Genomic DNA, 22,925 nt, shown 5'->3' with positions numbered 1-22,925 from the left:
TGGGGGTCCAAGCCTATTCTGCCACCAATTCCCCATCAAGTCTCTCTTCCTCAACTGGAGACGACTGTTCTTTGCCCACAGGCGTGCTCCAGGCATCTGAGATCCCAGCTGGAAAGGGATTTGCAAACAGGACGGCACTTTGCATTTTGAAGGTAAACGGTATTCTCCTCCTTTCATTCTCCTCCAAGAACACTTTGGGGTTGCTGCAGTCACCATTCTACCAGTGTAATCCGTCATTAGACACACTAAGGTTGTCCCACCTGGAGGCGGGGACCGAGCTGCTCCCAGTGAAGGTATTAGCTAAGCAGACTCCTGGGACCAGAGAACGTCCTCAGGTCATAGACGCTTGTGGCAAAATCCATCAGCACATAAAGGCAAATGGTGTGGCCCCCAGCAGGCTGTAAATGTGATATTCCGCAGCCCAGCTGTTCCATTTATCTAGCCTGCCTCCCAGACCACCCCAACGCTGGGCGACACGGCATGGTGAGGACATTTAGTTTGCTCACAAATCTCCCAGTTGGCCGGGCTTGGTGCAGACTGCCAGTCTCTCTGCTCCACTCAGCCTCAGCTGGTGCAGCTTGAATGTGGGCTCTGGAATCATCCGAAAGCTCCCTCCCTCCCACGCCCTGCGGGTGATGCTGGCAGTCATGTGGTCCCTCCATGTGGCTGCTGGGGCTTCCTCAGGCCATGGTGGCTCACAGTTCCAAGGGCACGTGTTGGGGGAAGGGCTGGGAGAACCACGCGGAAGCTGTATCGTCCCGTGCAGCCCAGCCTCAGAAGTCATGCAGCGACATTTCTGGCACCTGTTGGGTAGAGTGCAATCACAAAGGCCAGCCCACGATCCAGAGAAGAGGAATTAGACTCCACCTTTTCATAGCGGGAGGGTCAGAGAATCTGCGGATACATTTTACAACCACTACACTATGCGTGTCATTTCAGTTTTATAAATACAGAGTATTTCCTCTAGGCCAAGTACATTGCTAGATACCAGGGAGACAGAAATGGGCAATTCACCTGGAAGAGAGATTTAAAGAACGACTCTGGAGTCAAAGTGTTTGGCCTCTGTTTATCTTGACTAGAAGTTCATGATTTGCATGCATTTATCATGAACGTTTCATGAACATTTTTCATGAATGTGGGCAGAAATGCCCACATTGTTCAAGAACGCTTTTGTGCACAGGGTCATCACATATGGTTGGGCAGGTTGGGCACTGCACAAGGCACCCCTCCAAACAGCCAAGGTGAGGGTGAATTCTAAGCTGCACCTGCTCACCAGACTATGTGCTCTGGGGCTGGGCTGGTTCACAAAAGGACTTTTTCTATTTCCACCTGCGAAGTCACGTGCCCCTACCTGGAGGGGTGACTTTTGCTAACTTACACAAAGGTACCATATGAGCTGGGGCCACATGGGGTGATGGTAGCCTTGTTTATATAAGCAGATTCTTAGGTGAAACTTAAAGACATGCCTGAGGGGAACACACAGATGCTGGAAGAATTAGGGGAAACTGCCTGCTTAGTTAACTATGTCTGTGCGTGTGTGTCTTTATCGGCAATAGCTAGATGAATAGAAGTGTACCAAAACTTATAGCTAGAAAAAAATGCACCAAAATATTAATGGGAGTCATGCCTGAGTGTGGAACTATGGAATTTTCTACAATGAACATATGCTATCATCAAGAAGAAAAATAATGAATAATATAGGTAGATAGATAGATAGATAGATAGATAGACAGACAGATGATGGGTAGAGAGATGATGATGATAGATAGATAGATAGATAGATAGATAGATAGATAGATGGATGATGGATAGATGATAGATGATTGATAGATAGACAGACAGATGATGGATAGACAGAGAGATGATAGATAGACAGACAGACAGACAGACAAATAGATCTGAATCAGTCTGTGAACTGGCTGTCAAACTGTCCGGGGTCTAGAGCAGAAAAATGCTCCTGACGTGGGATACAGTCTTCGTTCTGATATCTGATAGCTTGATTTGTGAATCTGAGCAAATTAGTCCCTTTCTCTGTGCCTCAGTTTATTCATCTGTGAGCGAGTGGCCAGCACCTCCCATTCTCGGTCAAAAAAGACCCAGTGGCTCAACACAGATCTCAGAAGGGAGCCCTAAGGTGTGATGGAGACAGGAAGGACATTCCCAATGCAAATACTCGGGGATGAAGGGTGAGTCCAGCAGGAGGCCCTCCAGGGCCAGCACTAAGCCTGCTTTGCAAGGACCTCCCAGGACCACCGCCAAGAACCAGCACAAACTGGACATCCTGCATCCCACAACTCCAGAAGATCGATCTCCCCCACCTTTTTTCCAAATAAGATCACATTCGCAGGTACTGGAATTCAACCTTCAATGTATCTTTTGGAGTAGATGCTTGGACCCACAACAAGTCTCCATTTTAGGGGAGGCGATGCTAGCACCCTGAGCGGGGGCAGCTGCTGAGTTCGGGGGCCATGGCTTCTGCCGGGCCCCCTCCTCTGTGGGCAGCAGGGTCTAAGGATCCCAGGGGTGTCAGGGAGTTCCAGAATCCACAGAGTTTGAGAACGCAAAGTTTCTCCCTCACTGTCAGCTGCCTTTCTGGTTCTGCAGACCATGGTGGGGGCGGGGGGGGGGGGGGCACAGTGGGGTGAGGGGCAGAGTGGGGTGGGGGGCAGAGTGGGGTGGGGCTCTTGGCTTATTCCCTTCCTCCCCATTCCCTTCCTCAGACATGGCCTCACGTGCCCCTTCAGTCTTGCCTGGTTTCCTTCCCCATCACCTCCCACCCCTCCCTCCTTCTGGGGACTCCCTGCATGGCCCTTTCTCAGCCCCAGCCCTCCCCTCCCCTTCCCCCAACTCCCCCACCCCCACCCCCACCCCCACCCCCTGCCTGGCAGGAAACTCCATCTTTCCTTCATTTCCTCAAGGAGCACTGATGTGGGGGCAAAACGGGTGTGTGGGTGGTAACAGCTACTCTACTGGGAAGAAGTTTCCCTGAATTTTGCAAAGCCCCTCACTGATTCGGTTTTTACCGTCCACCTCCACCCTCGAGAAACTTAAGAAAAAATCACTCATTTTTTTAGGAGTAATTCATCCAGGGGGCACTCAGGTGGCTCCGTGGGTTAAGCGTCCGGCTCAGGTCATGATCTCGCAGTTGGTGGGTTCGAACCCCGCGTCGGGCTCTGTGAGGACAGCTCGCAGCCTGGAGCCTGTTTCAGATTCTGTGTCTAACTCTCTGTCTCTGCCCCTCCCCTGCTCTCTCTCTCTCTCCCTCTCAAAAATAAATAAAAACCTTTTGGAAAGAGTGACACTCAGTCAGCTGGTGCAGGCTCACGTGTGGACCTGTCTCTCCACAGCCACCAAGCAGTCATGCCAAGTTCTGCTACACAATGGGCATCGCCTGAGGTCTCCTTTCTCCTCCTCTGATAGGCTTTGCGAGGACAGGGGGGCATTGTTGGGGGGGGACACTTGTCATTCCCTTCAGCCGCCCCCAAATCAGCCCTCCTCCCTGGGCCGGGGGGATGCCCGTCCTGAGATTCATGGACGAGACAGTGCCAGCAGCCTACCAGCTGGCTCAAAACCCAGATCCTCCTTTTCCCAGTGCATGAGGAGCCTCAGCCGATCAGATCCACCTGCCATGGCTGGGGGATGGACACCAGGACATCCGTGACAGCTGGTGGGATGAGGTCCAGGGCTGGGGACAGCAAGTAGACATAGCCAGCAAGGCCAGCCAGCCATGGTGCCGAGCCCTCCACAGATCCCTCTGACTGCGTGATTTGTGCCATCACCCCGGGTGCGTAACCCCAAACCTATTCCCCAGCCCTCGCAGAGACCGGAAGAGCGGCGGGCAGCCCTTTCTCTCCGTCCATGCTGACGCCAGCCAAAATCCGTCTCCAATGCTGGCAGCTATGAATCCTGGCCGGGTCTACCTCCCTGCGGGCGGGAACCATGCCAGCCCGTCCTCCTTTAAAAGACAGAACTGGGTACAGTCGTGGTTCATGATAAGTAGCCATCTCATTTTTTAATACATTTTTTAATGTTTTTTTATTTTTTGGAAAGAGAGAGAGAGAACGAATGGTTCACGATAAGTAGCCATTTCATTTTTTTAAATATAGTTTTTAATGTTTTATTTATTTTACGGAAAGAGAGAGAGAGAAAGAGAGAGAACGAATGGGGGAGGGGAAGACAGAAAGAGAAAGGATCCCAAGCGGGCTCCACAATGACAGCACAGAGCCCATCGTGGGGCTCAAACTCACGAACGGTGATATCATGACCTGAGCTGAGGTCGGACACTTAACTGAGCCACCCAGGCGCCCCATCATTTTTAATGTGACCCCTCCTGTGCATACATTGCTTCCTTCCTTCCTTCTTCCATTCCTCCCTGCCTCTCTCAGATAATCATCTCACCCCTACGTCATTTGAAGATTGTTCTGGGCTGGGATCCCCGGGGAGTTTGCCCCCCACACCTCCATATACATCAGTTTCTGGCCCATAGTTGACTCTTCCTAAACTCCTATTGACGTGAATGAATGCGTAGGACTTACGAGGTAGCCAAGAAAAGCCGAGGTGCCCAGCACAACCCTAAACACCTGATACTTGGAACTTTCAACACAGCAACGAGGCGACCAACGCCCCAGGGGGTGGGCTGGGTGGAAAATGTGCTCAGAGAAGAGACTGGGTAGAGTCTGGGGTTTACACATTTATCCAACGAGCAGCAGCTACTGTTTCAGGAATCAGCGAGGAGCACAGAGTCCAGTGGGGAAAACAGATAATAAATCAAGCGTATAGAACACAGGTCACATTACATAGCAGCAAACGCTAAGGAGATCAAGAGAGCGCGGGAGGGGAGAGGCCGTTTGGGCGTGTGGCGAAGGGGTTGCAATTTTAGCCAAGGAACCAGGGAAGGTCTCGCTGCTCTCTGGTGAAAGCGTTCCAGGCAGGGGAACAGTAAATGCCGGACGTGTTCGAGGAACAGCAAGGAAGCCCGTGTGGCTGGAGCAGTGTGGATACCTGGGAGAAGAGTGGAGCCAGAAAGGAGGGGTGGGGTTGCCGGATTTAGCAGACTGAAACCCAAGATGCCAGTTTAAATTTGAATATCGCAGAAGCGATACATAATTAAGGTAAGTATGTCCCAACAATTGCATGGGATGTACTGCTCCTGGAAAGGGGACCCACTACTGCCTCAGGGCTGTTGTCATCCACCAGGGAACGTCCCCGCCCACCCTCTGACTGTCCCCAGCTCTGTGGGGACCCAGGGCCCTGTCCTAAGGGACCCCACTCCCCCGGCCCCGCATGCTGCCCAGAAGTGTTGCCCTGGCCAGTGTCTGCAGCCCGGAAGGATCTGCACGGACCATCCTTCTGTTCCCCACCCTCTCCGACTCCGAGGGGTCTTTCACCGCCCCCTCCCCCGACGTCTCCACATTCTTGGTTTCTCGACGTCTCTTCTGTTTTTCCTGCCTCTCCTTTCTCTACGCGGATCTCTCTCCTGCCCATCTCCGAGTCAGCTCCTTCCTCCTCCACTGCCTTCTCCCCACCCCTCTCTCTGTCTCTGTCTCTGTTACTGTTTGTGCATTTCTCCAGGCGTCTGTGCATGAGTGTGCACCTGCACACGCATGTGAGTGTGCGTGTGTGTTTCCATCTCTCCCGCCTCCCCTCTCCCCCCACCACGCTCCATGTGCCCCAGAGGGGACCTAACTCATAAACATTTCACAAAGCACGGGCTGTTGTTGGGACCAGGCAGAGAGGACAGTCTGCCTCCAACCTTCCCGGGGACCTAATACCAGTGACCCAGCGGTGGGGGGTCATGTGCTGGGAAAATAACAAGTGGAAATTCACTTGGGGACACGCAGAGACCACAGATCGCTCCCCTTTTTACTATAAGTGAAATCCAGGGCGTTGACTCTCAGGTACTGGGAGTGAGAAGCCCGATGTCAGAGGGAGGGAGGGGCTGATGACACTGGGACAGGGTCTCAGTCCTGGATCTATCACCCGCACGGTCCCCCTTCTCTGCTCCTGAGGCTCCCCATCTGCAAAATGGGGCTAACAGCGCCTGCCTGCAAGCTTCCGGACTCCCCAGTGGTAGGAGTTTGAGGCCCAAGCGTTAGACATGTGGTTTCAAGTCCCTGGACGGTGCTGATGTGAAGGTGGGGTTGAGAACCACAGTCGTAGGGTCCACGCACTCCCTCACCTAGAGAGGTCTCTTTGCCCTCAAAATGGAATGGAATACGATAGGACAGAACAGAACAGAACCGCAAACCCCACTTATCATCGGCACCTCCTTGCCATAGACCATGGGCACTAGCCGACCCCTTCCTCTCCCTCCTCCCCCCCTTTACCTACGTACCCCCCACCCCTAATCACCTCCTACACCCTCCCTCCACTCTCCTTCTTTCTTCTTTTCAAACACATGAGCTTGTTTCCACCTCAGGGCCTTTGCACTTACTGTCACCTGCTTGGTCTGCTGTTTCCCCACATGGCAGATTCCTCACTGGGTCTCAGCACAATTCCACCTCCTCCAGAAAGCCCTCTCTGACTGTCCTTCCTAGACTAATGTCTCTCTTGGCCACCCTCTAGCTCATGACCCTGTTTTATTTTCTTCATGACCCTAATACTACCTAAATTTATCATGTGTATCATTGGTTCGTGTATTGGCCATTTCCATATAAGCTAGTAAGGGCACAGATCTTGTCATTCACCTACACTGATGTGTCCCCAGTGTCCCAGACCCCAAGAACAGTTCTAGACACATCACAGGAGTTTGGCAATTATTCACTGAATGAATGAGATTCTTTCCAACTATGTTGTTGGTTCCTTGAGTACACATGTGCTTTCTGTGCCCGGAGCAGGGTTTCTCAAGCCCGGCACGCCTGACACGTGGGACTAGGTAATTCTCTGTCGTGGGGACTGCCCTGTGCACTGAAGGATGCTTAGCAGTGTCCCTGTGGCCTCTGCCCACCAGACGCCAGGAGCACTCATCCCCAGCTGTGACAACCAAAAATGTCTGTGGCCATAGCCAACATCCCAGGTGGGCAGGAGACGGTGAATCGCCCCAGCGGAGAGCCCGTGCCCTGCAGTGTCAGACACATGGCTGGGCACCCAGAGGACTGAAGAGTCCTTGGACCGATTTGAGAAATCAGCCCCCCCCCCGACGCACATCCACCTCACAACCAGCAGGTGGCGGCAAAGACCGCTGTCTCACTAGCATGGCGGCCCTCTCTTCCGGAAAACTTTTCATTTCTCTCCGAGGCGAGGCGTGCTGATTTTGCAGCTTTGCCGGCTCCCCTCCCCATGGGGCCTTGTGAGCGATCCGCTCCGCCTGCACTTTTCCAGACTGAGACAGGATCAGGCAGATCTAATTTCCATCCCAGGTGTACCCCTTCGTGCTCAGGCCAGTTAACTTAGCCTGTCTGTGCCTCAGTCTCCTCTCCTGTATCCCGCCCCGCTTATCTCCATAGTCCCCGCCACCCACCACCGGTTTTGCCCCCCTCCCTCCTCGATCATGCGGCAGCTCAGAGGCCGAGGGCTTGCTCCGGCGGGTCAGCGCCCCCAGCTCCTAGCATGCACCTGTTTGTTGAGTGACTGACTGACGGCATGTGGAAGAGTGCAGGTGCCTAACAAGTACCCAGCAAGGGTCAGCTGTGATGATGCTCACGACACAGGAAGGGGAGGTCACCGTGAAGTGATGCCACACAAGGAGGGTGACGTCACGGTAAGGGTGATGGTGTCATGGTGAGGACGGTGGTAGGGTCATCTCACGACCCCCAAACCTGCACTTACCGAGGAATCTTCTGAATCTTACAAGAACAGGTTCAAAACCTCAGCTGTGCGCTGGAACCATCCAGAGAGTTCTCTGCCTCCAGATGCCATCAGAGCAAGGATGCAGCCCGGGGCACAGGGCTTTTAAACGATGCCCAGGTGATTCTAATGTGTGGTAAGGTGACAATCACCCCTGTCACTTAGCAAATCATCCAGAGTGATGTCATACACACAGTGGTCCTGGGCCAGTAGCATGCCCATCACCCGGGAGCTGGTCAGCAATGTGAATTCCTGGGTCCCACCAGGACCTCCCGACTGGCTCTTTCGGCCCCTGGGAAGGGCAGCCCCCAGGGGGGTTTGGACACCGAGAAGAGTCTCGCACGCTCCGGTGTGAGCAGAGCCACCCCAGGGGATTCAGATATGCGGACACTTTGGGCACCCCCATTCCCATGGGCTGGAAAACCAGGAAGAAAGGAGGGATGGAATGTCCTGGGGGAGGGAGGAAGGGATACAAGGAGTCCCTGAAGATCGCCCCGTCGGCAAACTCCATGGGAGTCTGTCACCTCACATCCTAGACCCACCCCCAGCGCCTGCACTGACAAAGGCCCACGTCACCCCCAGACTTATGTTTGCCTAGAAGGAGCCAGGCTTCCCTGGAGAACACTCCATGCCAACAGGCCCACGCAGGTGGGCACCATCCCCCACCCACACCCACGAAGGCCACACGACAAGTAACGCTGTGTCATTACACAAGAGCTGGAAAAGTGTCACCAGGACTCGGTCCACGGCGGACTTCACACCTTGGACAGAAGACCGCGTGTGGGGACAGCAGGGCGGGGCGGGGGGGGACACTTTACAACAAACACCTCCCTTCTGGAGGCGTGTTAGAAATGCACAATTTCCTGAGGTGGCCCCTGCTCACTGTTTAAGTGCCGCTGACGACTGAGATGTGCCGATTCCTCGGGGGACCCTGCTTTCCGCATTCCCGGCGTGTGTGGACCTCGCCAGCCGTGGGCTTGCGGCCAGGGAAGCAGGCTCAGTCAACACACTCACGTGGAAACTAAGGGCGAAGACAACCGCCCAGGAGTTGTTGCTGCGTCTGTGAGGATGTTCTCGCCCACCGAGCGCGAACGTGCTCGTCGTTCTTCCCTCCCCGGGAGAGTCTGCTGACTGTTCCTTCCTGCAAACCCCAAGCCTGCCGATTCCTCTTCCCGCCCGTTGTGAGCGTGTCGGTGGTCCTCCCCGGCAACAGCGATGAAGCGACACGCAAGGGGACCAGCGCACTGACCACCAGAGGCCCTCAGGCCTTCACGTCCGGGACGATCGCGTGACGTCTCAAAGCACAGCCCCTGATCGCAGAATCTCTCCTCCAAGTGAGCCAGACTTACTCGAGCCCCGGGACTCCGGGCGGGACGAGCACGCACCCGGCTGACTTCGGCAGGACGTGTGCATGGCCTGGCTGGTGAGAAGCCCAGACTTCTGCTCTCGTCCCCTGCTTTCGCACCGCCCGCGCCCCCCCTGGGTTCCAGGTCGCAGCACAGCCACCCACAGCAAGCACCCTGCAGCCAGCTGCTAAACCGGCTCAGAGCAGCCGAGGGAAAGGACTGAGCACTGTCCCTGCAGCGAGGAAAACACCACCAGCTCGCTGTGCACCTTTCTGCAGCTCTCCTGACCTCTCTGGTCTCCCGTGTCCTTGGCAAAGAAGGCGAGCTGATCCACTGGGCAGGGGCGTGGGGTGAGGGCTGACGCAAAGGCGGCGGGGGGGGCCTGCGGACGCTGGGAGGCTCTGCTTACGATGAAGGGGGTGCGTTTGTCACTCCAGGTGATGGGGATTCTGCACTCCCGCAGCTCCCTCCGGCCCGCACGGACACACACGTGCACGGACACACAGACGCGCCAGGCCCGGCCGCACACACGGCACGGAGTCGACAGCCGGGTCCGGAGCTCAGTCCACAGCGGCTCTCGGGCTGAGGAGGAGGAGACTGCAGCCCCCCCCCCAACGGGTCCCGGCCGCCCCCGGCCAGCCCCTCCCTCCCAGCGGACCAGGCACCCGGGCTCAGACGGCCTGGTCCTGCCTCTGCCTCAGGCTGAGCACACGGGCCGCCACCACGAAGGCCACCCCGGTGAACAGCTCGGTGACGAAGCTGATCCAGCCCAGGGCCAGGGACCAGCCGAAGCGGATGTCCACCTGGTCCAGGAGGGCCTTCTCCTCCAGGAGACACAGTGCCTCCTGGAAGGCGGCGGCCGAGTACGCGATGTAGACACTCATTCCAGCGAGGGTCACCAAGGCTGCGGGACAGGCAAAGGAGAGCAGATCAAACCCCGGGGCTCTGCGTCCTCCTCCTCCTGCTCCTCCCCCTCCCCCCCTTTACCCCCCTCTTCCCCCTCTGCTCCCTTCCCTGTCCCTTCTGCCCTCAAAAATTCCTGTTCGTCACCACATCTCAGCTCGTGTTGATTCCAGGACCTCCCAGAGCAGGTCAAACCCCCTGTGGTTTCACAGCACCTCACGGCCCTCCGTCACTGTCCAGGTCAGAGGCGCATTTTGCATTTGTGAGATCACTGAGCTGACGTCCACCCCCCGACAACGGGCTATGAGTTTCAGGGGCCTCGTCCTGGATTCCCCCGGTGCCCAGAACGGGGCTGGCACGCGGTGGGCCTCCATAGACCGTGAACTAGGGCAGTGCCGTCCAGGGCCACAGCTGCTGGCCACAGGGGACGACTTAAACCAATTTAAACGAACCCCTCAGCCCTCCCGGGCATCCGCCACACCTCAAGTGCCCCACAGCCTGGTTCAAGGCTCCCCCTTGGCACAGCGCGGATCAGACTTCCCGCCACTGCAGAACGTACGACTGGCCAGCGTGGTTTCGAGAATTAGTCACTGAGTGAGCTATTAATGCCAGTATTGGTAACAGTAGTGGGTGATTGGAGGACATCTGAGCCTCACGGTATTTTCACGTCCAGACATTCTTTTCGGGTTTTTTCCTCCATGGACCCCAGGTGTGTGCATCACCTCTGTACTTGTTTTGTTTTGTTTTGTTTTGTTTTCAAGGAGGGAGGCCTTACGCTCCCAGCCTCGCGCTGGAGCCCATCTTTGAAAGCCTCTGGTCTGCCAGACCACAGGGATGACAGGCATTGCCCATTTTTTAAGCAAGCATCAAGCAGGATCTGTCAGGACGTCAGAGAGACACGAAGACCAAGGGTCTCCGGCCAACCCACAGCCCTCAAGCGGAAGCTGTCAGCGTCTTCTGTGAAACCAGGAAAGCAATCCTGAGGATCTGCCCCTGCCGTCTGCTTCTCTCTTGGGGCCACAGACCCAGGGACCCTGGGCCAAAACCATTCGCCCCACCCAGCTATGTGGACAGGATGTCACATATGGACATCCCCATGTCACAGATGGGGAAACCGAGACCCAGAGAGGGAATGGGACGCCCGCCCCACCCACCCCTGCCGAGGGTTCATGCACATCCCCTTCCGAAGCCCGCGCTCCACGCATGGGGGCACCTACCTCCAAAGAGGAAGAGGGTCCCCGTGAGCAGGAGGAGGATGGAGACTCGAAGGAGGAAGCTCAGAAACCCCGTCATCCCCCAAAAACCATCAGGATAAGGCTGAGCGGCAGCAGAATCACAAATGTCCCATGCATGGCTTAGAAGAGAGAGGAGGACAGCGGGCAGAGGAGGGTTAGCAACATCCTGCAGTCAATCAACAAACACTGTGCACCACCTAGGGGCCAGGCCCCGGGTGCTGGGAGCAAAAATTAACAGCGTTGTTACTACCGTGTCAAGACCTCACTCTTTTTCATGGCTGAGTAATATTCCCTCGTCTAAATGAAGTTAAGAGAAAGATACAAACCATCCGATTTCACTGATGTAGAATCTAAAAGACAAGTGAATGAGCAAACAGAAAACGCTTTCATGCCCAGAACAAACTGGTGGCTGCCAGAAAGGTGGGGGGGGGGGGGGACAAGTCACATAAAAGGAGTTAAGAGGTACACACTCCCAAGTATAAGATAAATGAGTCACTGCATGGGGACTATAGTCATTAATACTGTAGTAACGTTGCATGGAGACAGATGGTGACTACACCTGTCATGATGTACAGAATTGTCAGATCCCTATGTTGTACCCCTGACACTAATATATTTTTAAAAACTTTTTTAGTGTTTATTTATTTTTGAGGGAGAGAGAGACAGAGCGTGAGTGGGGGCGGGGCAGAGAGAGAGGGAGGCACAGAATCCGAAGCCGGCTCCAGGGTCCGAGCTGTCAGCACAGAGCCCTACGCGGGGCTTGAACTCACGAACTCTGAGATTGTGACCTGAGCCGAAGTGGGACGCTCAACCGACTGGGCCACCCAGGCGCCCCTCCCCCGACACTAATATAATGCTGTATGTCAAGCAAGCACACGAGTGGTTAAAACGATGGACTTGAGAGCCAGATGCTCTGCATCTGAATTCAGGCTATGGGGCCATGGGCCTGTCACTTAACTCCACAGAACCTCCCTGTCCACATCTGTGAAACGGAGGCAATAATATGGGACTCAAAGTATTACCATAAGGACAGCGTGCGTGAAGATGATGGGCAGCGCAGGAAAGCGTAACCATGTGGTAAGCACTAGATAGATGGTGACCTTGCCAGTAGTAACAATGAGGGAGACAATAATCCGGTCCGACACCCACTGTGACCAGATCACCTTGTCTTCAACCCTCTAAATGCTACCAGCCCTGGCAAGTCAAGGAAACAAGACCGACCTCCCTTCTTCCCTCCTTCCTTCCTTCCTTCCTTAAGGAAAAGTCTTGGGCCAGTAAGTAAGATCTGTGGCCCTGTATGGCATTGCCTCCCTTCTTCCTTCCTTCCTTCCTTCCTTCCTTCCTTCCTTCCTTCCTTCCTTCCTTAAGGAAAAGTCTTGGGCCAGTAAGTAAGATCTGTGGCCCTGTATGGCATTGCCTCCCTTCTTCCTTCCTTCCTTCCTTCCTTCCTTCCTTCCTTCCTTCCTTAAGGAAAAGTCTTGGGCCGGTAAGTAAGATCTGTGGCCCTGTATGGCATTGCCTCCCTCCTTCCTTCCTTCCCTCCTTCCTTCCTTCCTTCCTTCCTTCCTTCCTTCCTTCCTTAAGGAAAAGTCTTGGGCCAGTAAGTAAGATCTGTGGCCCTGTATGGCATTGCCTCCAGACTATGGCTGGGAAGGGAAATCATTTCTCATTTAGAAATTAATGAGGTTTCCTGGGGCGGGTTCAGCCCGGCGGCACGGCGTGTGAGTTTCCCCAGACACGCCGCAAGCTGACTTGACGTACACGTTCAATTAAATGTCTGGGTAAGAACAGGCTTCCTGTGGGAGAGTTGTAAAATCTCCTGCTGAAGTCTGGCTGAGCTTCTTGTGGGGTGTGAGCGTGTGTGTGTGTGTGTGTGTGTGTGTGTGTGTGTGTGTTCTAGTCTTTGTTATTTCCAGAGCCACAGACGTGGGGCATGAATATTGATTCTGAGTTCTGTTCCCCTTAGAAATGTATCCACTTCTGGGGAGGCTGGGTGGCTCAGTCAGTTGAGCATCCAACTTCAGCTCAGGTCATGATCTCATGGTTGGTGGGTTCGAGCCCTGTGTCTGGCTCTGTGCTGACAGCTCAGAGCCTAGAGCCTGCTTCCGATTCTGTGTCTCCCTCTCTCTCTGCCTCTCTCTCTCTCTCTCTCTCTCTCTCTCTCAGAAGTAAATAAACTTAAAAAAAAATTTTTTTAAGATCCTGAACTTAATTACATGTACAAGGACACTGTTTACAAATAAGGTCACATCTCCACGGACCAGGGGTTAGGACATGGACGTATCTTTCTTTTTTGGGGGGAGAGGGGGTGACACCTTCCAATCCAGTACAGTGTTTATGGTAGCAGCTCAACAGATCGTAGCTAAGATTACTACATAGAATTAATAATAATCATCATAAATGTTGACAGGTCATTGTTTTATCAAGGGCAAATGTGTGTCCAAGGGCAAGAGGCCTTTCAATATAGAAGTGCTTTGTGGCAAGTAAAGAGAAGAGCAAATACAGAAAGAGGCAAAAATGTTCATGCCAAGGAAAAGATTATTGTGATCATCCCGTTTTCACACTGTTCAAAGAACTGCTCACTGGGAAAACCAGGCTTCCAATTCCACAATGCCAGCGAGGTCAGGCAGCCCCAGGGTGGTTACCCAAGTAATAGTCGTGCTCTTAAAGAAAGCAGAGACACAACTCTCTCCAGAAATATCCAAAGCACTGGCAAAAGAAGAAAATCTCAGGAACCATCTCCCAAAGGGAGAAATGTCACACTGACTTTATTTTCAAACCTTGTCAAAGCGACGCTGAGCCCCAGGAAGGGCTCAGAGATATTCAATCCTACCGTGCCTGGTAAGGAAGTGAATTTTTTTTTTAATTTGAAGGAAAAATAAGATTAAAAGAGAGAGGGAGGCAAACCAAAAGAGACTCTTAAATACAGACAACAAGCTGAGGGTTGATGGAGGGGAGGTGGGTTGGGGATGGGCTAGATGGGCGATGGGCATTAGGAGGACACTTGTTGGGACGAGCACTGGGTGTTGTATGTAAGTGATGAATCACTAAATTCTACTCCTGAAGTCATTATTACACTATATGTTAATTAAATTGGATTTAAATTTTTAAAAAATTTTTAAAAAGAAACAAATTTTTACATATTTGTCCTTGAATCTGTTGTGACCACACACAACTCGGTCCTTTTGAGAACAGAGATGACATCGTGCAACCCAAGGTGCATTACTGTGATGCGGGCAAAGCAGGGCTCTACAAGCAAAGACCTGGGTTCAATTCCCGACTCTACCTGTACCCAGGTGAATGTCATTGTCTCCCAAAAGCCTGCTTCCTCTCCTGTCCGTTGGACCAAGGGCTTTGACTTTGCCAAGCTGTTAATGAGCGCCAAGTGTGAGAATAACTGTTTCCTTCTTGCCCTCCAGCATCCTGGGCTCCACCAGGTAAGAAGTGTGATTCCCATTTCACTGATGAGGAAAGTGAGGTTCAAGACACGCAGCTCAGTTCCTCAAGGTGGAGCAGCGGAGATGGAACAGCCAAGGAGGCTGACAAAGGGGTGGTAAGATGGGCGTTTCACCCAGCCTGGGGATTAGGAAGGTCTCTCAGGGCTGCAAAAGAGGTCTGGACCTAAGGTCAGACGAGAAGGTGTGGGGCAGGCATTCCTGAACGAGGGGACAGAAAGCGCCAAATCCAGGAAGCCGGAGTTATCTGGAAGCATCCGCACATCCCAGCTCTTGCAGCTGGAGAGCCAGGGGGCGCTCACCAAGGTCCCAGGAGCCATGCTAAGGAGAAATCCAACCACCCGGGGGGCGTCCTCCTGGGGCTTGCTCTAGAGCAAACACAACAACATTGTTCTTCCAAGAAACGAAGACGAGAGTGGTGTGGCCACCACCTCAACCCCTCCTTCGTCCTCTCCTCCCCAGAGCGAACCTCTTGTCAGTGCTTGGATGTACATACTTCCAGTCTTCTTTCCATATGTTTACGTATCTTACCTGTCTCTCTAATTCTAAAGGGCACCCTTCAATCCGAAAACATCATGTGTTGGACCTTCCACAGCATCTCAGACTTACAATGGCCGTGTTGCTTCCTTTCCTAATGGCACGTAAATAAAGGTACATCTTATTGTTTTGGGGCCGTACTCATAGCAAAGAGATCGTGTTGGGAATAGCATCACACTACCCATAACACTCTGGAACTTGCTTTATTCGCTCCATGGTATTTCTTGGCGTTTTATCCACATTAGTATACTCTTCTTTACGGATTTACATCATCTTCCGAAGAATAAACATACCACAGGCAGACACGTAGCATATCTCCACCCATGAGCACTGAGGTCGTACCTTGTTCTCTGCTGTTACAAACACGGTTTGGGTGAGCCTCTTCTTAGAAACCTCGTAGTAGGATCCCAAGAAATGGAATCACTTCGAATATGAATCTTTTGTTTCCTTGTTCATTTATTTTTTTAATTTATTTTATTTTATTTTTTTATTATATGAAATTTATTGTCAAATTAGTTTCCATACAACACCCAGTGCTCATCGCAAAAGATGCCCTCTTCAATGCCCATCACCTACCCTCCCCTCCTTCCCACCCTCCATCAACCCTCAGTTTGTTCTCAGTTTTTAAGAGTCTCTTATGCTTTGGCTCTCTCTCCCACTCAAACCTCTTTTTTTTTCTTTTTTTTCCTTCCCCTCCCCCATGGGTTTCTGTTAAGCTTCTCAGGATCCACATAAGACTGAAAACATATGGTATCTGTCTTTCTCTGTATGGCTTATTTCACTTAGCATCACACTCTCCAGTTCCATCCACGTTGCTACAAAAGGCCATATTTCATTCTTTCTCATTGCCACGTAGTATTCCATTGTGTATATAAACCACAATTTCTTTATCCATTCATCAGTTGATGGACATTTAGGCTCTTTCCACAATTTGGCTATTGTTGAGAGTGCTGCTATAAACGTTGGGGTACAAGTGCCCCTATGCATCAGCACTCCTGTATCCCTTGGGTAAATTCCTAGCAGTGCTATTGCTGGGTCATAGGGTAGGTCTATTTTTAATTTTGGGGGGAACCTCCACACTGTTTTCCAGAGTGGCTCCTTGTTCGTTTAAAGTGTATACTTGACTTTCAACAGGCACCCCAAGAGGCAGCCAAGAGGGCCTTTGTGCCCGGAGATGCTGAAACCCTTCTGCCTACCACACAGCTATGCATAAGTCACACTGAGAATTTCCCCCTGGATTCAGGCAGCCTCTGAATGCCATTATGTCCCCAATCCCTTTCTTTCTGTCCCCCACCATCTCTACTCTTGAAATCTGCACCAAGCATCAAGGGAGGGCTGGTTTTAATTTTCCACACCGCTGCAACAGCTGGGTACCCAGCAGGACTGGAGATCCAGTCTTATGATTTTTCCAACATCACGTCCTCAGAGGACAAGCAGGCCAGGCCTCTGGCCCTCCGTCCAGCTTCTGCCCCTGCTGTGCTGTGTTGGGCGAGGCATTTGGCCTCTCCATGTCTGAAGCATTTGGCTGTAGGAGGATCAGTCTGACCTTTTTCCTGGCTCTTAGGAGATGCAGCCAAAGTAAGGAACAGGCAGGACATGAGGTGTGTGTTAGAAGCACTTTCTAGGGGCACCTGCGGGGCTCAGTCAGTTGAGCATCTGACTTCAGCTCAAGTCATGAGTTCGAGCCTCACATCGGGCTCTCTACTGTCAGCATGGAGCCCACCTCAGATCCTCTGTCCCCCTCTCTCTGCACCTCCCCCACTCACACTCTCTCTTTCTCTCTCAAAAATAAAAAATAGAGGGGCGCCTGGGTGGCTTAGTCAGTTAAGTGTCCGACTTTGGCTCAGGTCACGGTCTCACGGTTCGTGGGTTCGAGCCCCACATTGGGCTTTGTGCTGACAGCTCAGAGTCTGGAGCCTGTTTCAGATTCTGTGTCTCTGTCTTTCTCTGCCCCTCCCCAGCTCATTCTCTCTCTCTCTCTCTCAAAAACAAATAAACATTAAAACTTTTAAAATACATAAAAGAAGAAAAAACCAGACCCACTTTCCACGCTGTCTCCAGAAACACCGGCCTTCCAGCTGTCTGTGGACCTCCCCCACCACCCCAAATCTACTGCACAGCTCTGCTCATGCTAAGCCTCCTGGTAATCTCGATCTGATTCCTTGTCAGAAGAGGCAGTGTGGGATGGGGACTCTGAATCCAGGAAAGAGCCAAAAGCTCCTCTTCTGGACTCCGATGGCCTTGGGCTCAGCACGCTCACATTACGTGGGAATCGTACTCAGTGTTGTCTCATTCTCAAAGGGTAGCAACGGCCTGGATTCAATTCCCAGACCTACCTGTTACTGTGCAAACTTTGATAACTTACCTAACCTCTCTGTGCTTCAGTTTCCTCATTTGAAAAGTGAGGGTTATAATAAAAGTTCCTGCCTTGTGAGACTGTCGTGAAGATTAAGTGAGGTGATATATGCAAAGTGCTCAGAATAGCATCGGGCACATGCGACTGTTCCATAAATGTTGGCTGTTTCTCTCGCTGTCCTTCAACCACTCCACGGAAAGGTGACCCTGCTTTGTTCCCTTTGTACACCTGCTACTATTTGAAACAAGTTTACGTTTATTTAGTCACTGGCCCGTGTGTTTATACCTGCCTTCTGCGCTAGACTCTAAACTCTGTGTGAGATGCACCTGTCTCCTCATGTTCTAGCCCCCCGCCCGTCTAGCCCAGTGTGAGAAGGAATACTTATGGACTAAGTCTCTAGTGATTAGCTCCATTTTACAGATGAGAAGCCTGAGGCTCAGGGAGGCAATGTGACTTAGAGCAGGAGGAGGCGACATTAATTGAGCTCCCACTATGCATGGTGTGACTATGCCGCTTTGCTTATGTGATCTCATTCCATCTCAAAGCAGCCCATTTATGGAAACAGGGGACCTGCCAGAAGTCACACAGCTGGTCAGATGTGGGGACCCCCATCTATGACAGGACTGGCCCTGCTCCTATCCCAAGTTACAAGCGCCGACTCTGCCCGGCCAATCACCACATCCCATCCCCTCGGCCACAATGATTGGCTCAGACCTGGGCTTGTGATCCAATGTGGCCCAATGAGAAGCCTGTTTGGAAGTTTCTGCAGACTTTTGGGAAACAGAGAGCCTCCTGCCGCTTGGGTTGCTGAGACTGGAGAGGACTTGTTGAAAACAGGACCCAAACAGAAGCAAAGCGCAGAGAGGAGAAGAAAGAAATTGAGTTTAGCTCTCTGGATCCCAGCACACTTGAACTTTTCAAGCGGACCAAGAATTCCTCTTCTTGTTTAAACAAGGATGATTTGTGTTTCACCAAAAGACTCCTGGCTGATGCAGCTAGCCTGGTTGTTTCTAGATTATGGCTCTTTTTTCGACACAATCTGACGAGCCCCTCCCCCCCCCCAAAAAAAAAAAATAATTCCAGTCCCCGGCCAAGCAACCAAACCCATGCCAACCCCAGAGCTAATCTGGAAGACAAAACATCCAAGCAAGGTGGGTTTTTAGCAGGCGCTGGAGTGGTCTGCCTGCTTGGGTTTCCTTGCAGGAAAAAACCCAAGACTCCTTCCCCAGACACTCCCACTGGGATTTGTCTAGGAAGCTGACTCGGAGAACGTGCTGCTTTGACAACTGTCCTGTCTCGTCTACGACCTCAAAAGCAGGTCCTCGAAGGAAAGGAACATCTTCACATAACAAAAGAGCCTGGCCAAGATTCACGGTTCATTCTGGGGATAACGGGAGTCTGAGAAAAGGCTCTTTCTGGGGGTGGCGTGCGACGAGCATGCGGTCGGAAGGGGCAGCCTTCGTGGTGTAGCAGCAACTCTGACTCAGGGTGGACAAACGCACCCGCCCGTCCCATCCTCCCCGCATCCTCATGAAGAGAGATGGCTGGTATGCCCACTTTGCCAGTGAGGGAGCTGAGGCTCGGAGGGGTTAAGACACCTGTCCCAGGAGCACAGAGTGTCCTGCTAAAGGTCTGGGCTGCACTTGACACCCACCTCCCTCACGTCAAGGCCAGGAACTCTTGATTATTCTTGAAATGATGCTCTAGGAACACCGAACATTGATTCTGCTCTGCCTGGGGCTGAAGACAGAGTTCCCTCGTCTCCCACATATTTCAAGGGTCTAGGGGAACATCTCCTTCACTGGGACCTTATGCAGTGGGACTGGGTTCTATCACCTCATGAGAGCCAACAGCTAAGTTTTTGGGATTTTGGGGAGCCAGTTGACATCACGTTGACAGCTTGAAACATCTACACCACAGAAATCGGCAAATGCTTCAAATCAAACCAGGAGACTCCCTCCTTCCCCAGAAAGCCCATTGTTAACTCTTTCCCGGCACACCACCGGACTTCGGAGAAAGGGTCTGTTTCACTGACATATTTATTCATTTATGTTCCATTTCTAACATACTATAATATAGTCATTCTCACCCCTGTTCAGCAAATCTTGGCTTTGACCCCACTCCATGCCAGGTTCTGTGCTAAATATTGGGCATCAAGCTGAGGCAAGATAGACATGGTCCCTGACCTCATGTTTTCATCGTCTAATGAGGGAGCCAGACTTTGACTCAAAAACTGTCACAAAACCTGTGCTATCAGTAGAAGCTGAGTAAGTCAAGCTGGCAGGACGGGAGCAGGGAGAGTTCAGGCAGAGGAAATAGCACGTGCAAAGTCCCAGTGGCAGGAGGAAATTTAGCACATTCTAGCCAGAGAAAAAGAGCAAGGGGGAGAAGGGAACTGGAGAGGCACCCTGGCCAGTGACTTCACCTTTGTCCCCAAGCCTCAACAAGCCTACCCAGAGCTACTCACATTTCTCAGGGTCTATGGAGCTTAGCCCTCATTGCCTCATCAGATTCTTTCTATGGTACCTCCCTGAAAAATGAAGGCAATAATGGAGATGATACTAACTCCATAGCACAGCAGGTGCACACTAAATGAAAACATAGATGGAAAGCATTTCAACTCCATGTCTGGTCCACTGCGAGTCTCGGTGAAGGAACTGAACTATTATGTTCATTTCCCCTGGAGGGAGGGGGCTGCTCTCTGCCTCTTGATTGCCTTTCTTGAATCATTGCACAAATCCAAGCGCTTGTTCTCAGCACTGAGGATACAAATAAGGCCGACACGGGGCGTGCCTTCGGATCTATGGGCTAAGATCTCTCTTTGCAGCATTCAGGTCCCCAGGCTGGTGTAGGTGTCTCTTCCACCCCGCACCCCCGCTGCTTGTCACTCTGAAACGTGACTGTGCATTTCTACATCTGTCTCCGCAGCTAGTATCTGAGCTCCTGGAGGGCATGACCTAGGTCTTAATTGTCAGCATGATGCCTGGCACATAGAAAGCCTGAGATGAACGTTTGTCGAATGAATTCTAAACCACACGATGTAACCTGTGGAGCAAGAGAGGCCCCGCCCCTGCCCCTCACTCGCCTCCCCGCCCCTGCCCCTCACTCCCCTCCCCGCCCCTGCCCGGTACCGGAGCGCCCCCTCCGCAGTGCCCTGGCCCCGCTCTTTGGAGGAGAGCCCCAAACCTGGCGTCCAGACCCGGGATTCTCCCCCGATCCCCAACCTCCCGGGACTCACTGAGAAGTTGCCGGCTTGAGTCGCTGACGGTCACGTTTTCCTGCCAGAAGGGGTTCATCAGCGGCGCACACGGGCTCTGGACTAGATGGGGCGGAGGAATCAGCGGCTGCGGGCCCGGAGCGGGGACCCCAGCCGGCGGCCCCGCCCCCCGCGCCCACCCTGGCTGCCGCCCCGGGGGGAGGATCGTGCGGAGCCCGGGGCAGCTGCGGCCGGAACCAGCCCCGCTCTGCAGCCCCCCGCCCACCCGGCCCGGGCCCAGACCCCCCGTTTTGCGCCTTGGGGCGGCGGGGGGTGGGTGGGGGGCAGGGGAAGAGCTGCGAGCCCGGCAACAGGTCCCCGGCGGGCGCGCAGCGCGCAGGGTCCCCGCGCTCAGCCTTACCCCGGCAGGTGCGCCAGAGGCCGGAGTGCGAGCTCAGAGGTTCGAGCTGGCTGCGGTTGGCGGCCCCCGCCCGGCCCCGCACGCCCGGGCCGCCCCGCTCCAGCCGCTCCGTGTCAATGATGTACCAGAAGTCCGTGCCGATGGCGGCCGCCAGGAGCACGAAGCTGAGCGCCCCGGTCAGCGCCGCCGCGCCCGCCAGCGCGCCCAGGTGCACCCGCATGGCGCAGCCGGGACCGCCGCCCGCGGCTCCCAGCTCCGGCTCCCCAGCCTCGGGGCTCGGAGCCGCGCGGGCCTGCCGTCCGCCAGCCCTCCCTCCGGCCCTGGCTCCGCCCTCAGACCCTCACCTGCGCCCGCAGACCTGCCAGCGCCCCTCCCTCAACCGCCCCGGCCTCGCGGGGCCACCGCCGCTCTCGGACCCCGCACCTGAGACCTCGGCCTTCCTCCTCCGCCTTCAGACCCCCATCCGAGCCCTCATCCCTCCCCTTGGACCTCCCCCGCCTCGCTCGGACCCCACCCCAGCCCTCCACTCCCACCCCCGACTTTCCTCCCAGGCTCTCTTCCCTCTGTCCGGCCGTCACCCAGTCTGCCCTGCCTGGCCCTTTCCGCCCCAGCCCTCCCGGCTCTCCCCACTTCCAGCCACACGTGCTCGGGGCCTTGCCACGGCTCCCCCTCCTGCCCCCCGTCCCTCGTCCGGACAAGTATGGAAGTTCTCGGCGGCGGACTGCAGGAGGGCAGCCCTCCCACAACCTGGGAGGAAGGCAGCGGGGCCTCGCGGGCCTGGCAGTCTTCAACAGCCCCTCTTCCTCCAGCTCCAATACACTTCCTCCAAAACCCACCTCTGGTTGATATTTCTAGGTCGACTGCAGAGGCAAAAGGCGGGCCATTTTTCATGAAAGTTTTTTAAAGCGATGGGCTAGGCCAGGTGCTCTGAGCCTATCGCCTCCCCTGCCTCTTCGCGGAAGACCTCCATCACTGCCACCACCATCACCACCATCACCATCCTCTTCTTTTTTTTTTTTTTCAATTTTTTTTAACGTTTATTGATTTTTGAGACACCGAGAGACAGAGCATGAACAGGGGAGGGTCAGAGAGAGAGGGAGACACAGAATCTGAAACAGGCTCCGGGCTCTGAGCAGTCAGCACAGAGCCCGATGCGGGGCTCGAACTCACGGACCGCGAGATCGTGACCTGAGCTGAAGTCGGACGCTTAACCGACTGAGCCACCCAGGCGCCCACTCCTGTGACACATTCTTGAAGAAACATTGTGCCAAGACTCTGCAACTGATAAACTGGACAGAGAATCATTCAACAGAGTGTCCTTAGAACAGGGTGCCATGAGAGAAAGGAACAGGAGGAGGTCATGTGGATTTGGAATCTAGGAAGTGACATGGGCACTGACACGTGAAGCATGGCAAGGCATTTCACGCCCAGGACGTGCCTTACACAAAGGGTTTAGTATATTCTAGAAAAACCAAAAGAAGAGTAATCAGACGAGAACATAGTGAGAGAGAAGCTACTAGAGGGAAATGAGATTGGGGTACAGGTAGGGGCCAGGTCACTCCAGTCCTGAGGCCATGATGGAGCGTTGGGATCCTAGCTGCAGCCACTGAATGGGTTTGAGCGGAGAACTGAAACTTGAATTTACATTTTTTTAAACGTCACGCTCCACGCAGACTTTGGCACAGAGCAGA

General features: G+C 53.6%; 1 protein-coding gene across 1 annotated transcript; it reads right to left on the bottom strand.

Moving 5' to 3' along the window:
• Positions 1-9,802: 9,802 nt before the first annotated feature.
• On the bottom strand, positions 9,803-21,454 carry TMEM114 (transmembrane protein 114). Its single transcript, XM_042922746.1, is given in 5 exon segments — positions 9,803-10,035; positions 11,252-11,326; positions 11,329-11,388; positions 20,856-20,936; positions 21,235-21,454. Coding segments are annotated over 5 exon segments (669 nt in total).
• Between the last annotated feature and the right edge of the window lie 1,471 nt (positions 21,455-22,925).

Source organism: Panthera leo, chromosome E3 (genome assembly GCF_018350215.1).
Source record: "Panthera leo isolate Ple1 chromosome E3, P.leo_Ple1_pat1.1, whole genome shotgun sequence".
NCBI lineage: Eukaryota > Metazoa > Chordata > Mammalia > Carnivora > Felidae > Panthera > Panthera leo.
The sequence above is the reverse complement of the archived record's forward strand: the minus strand, read 5'-3'. Positions and strand labels throughout refer to the sequence as shown.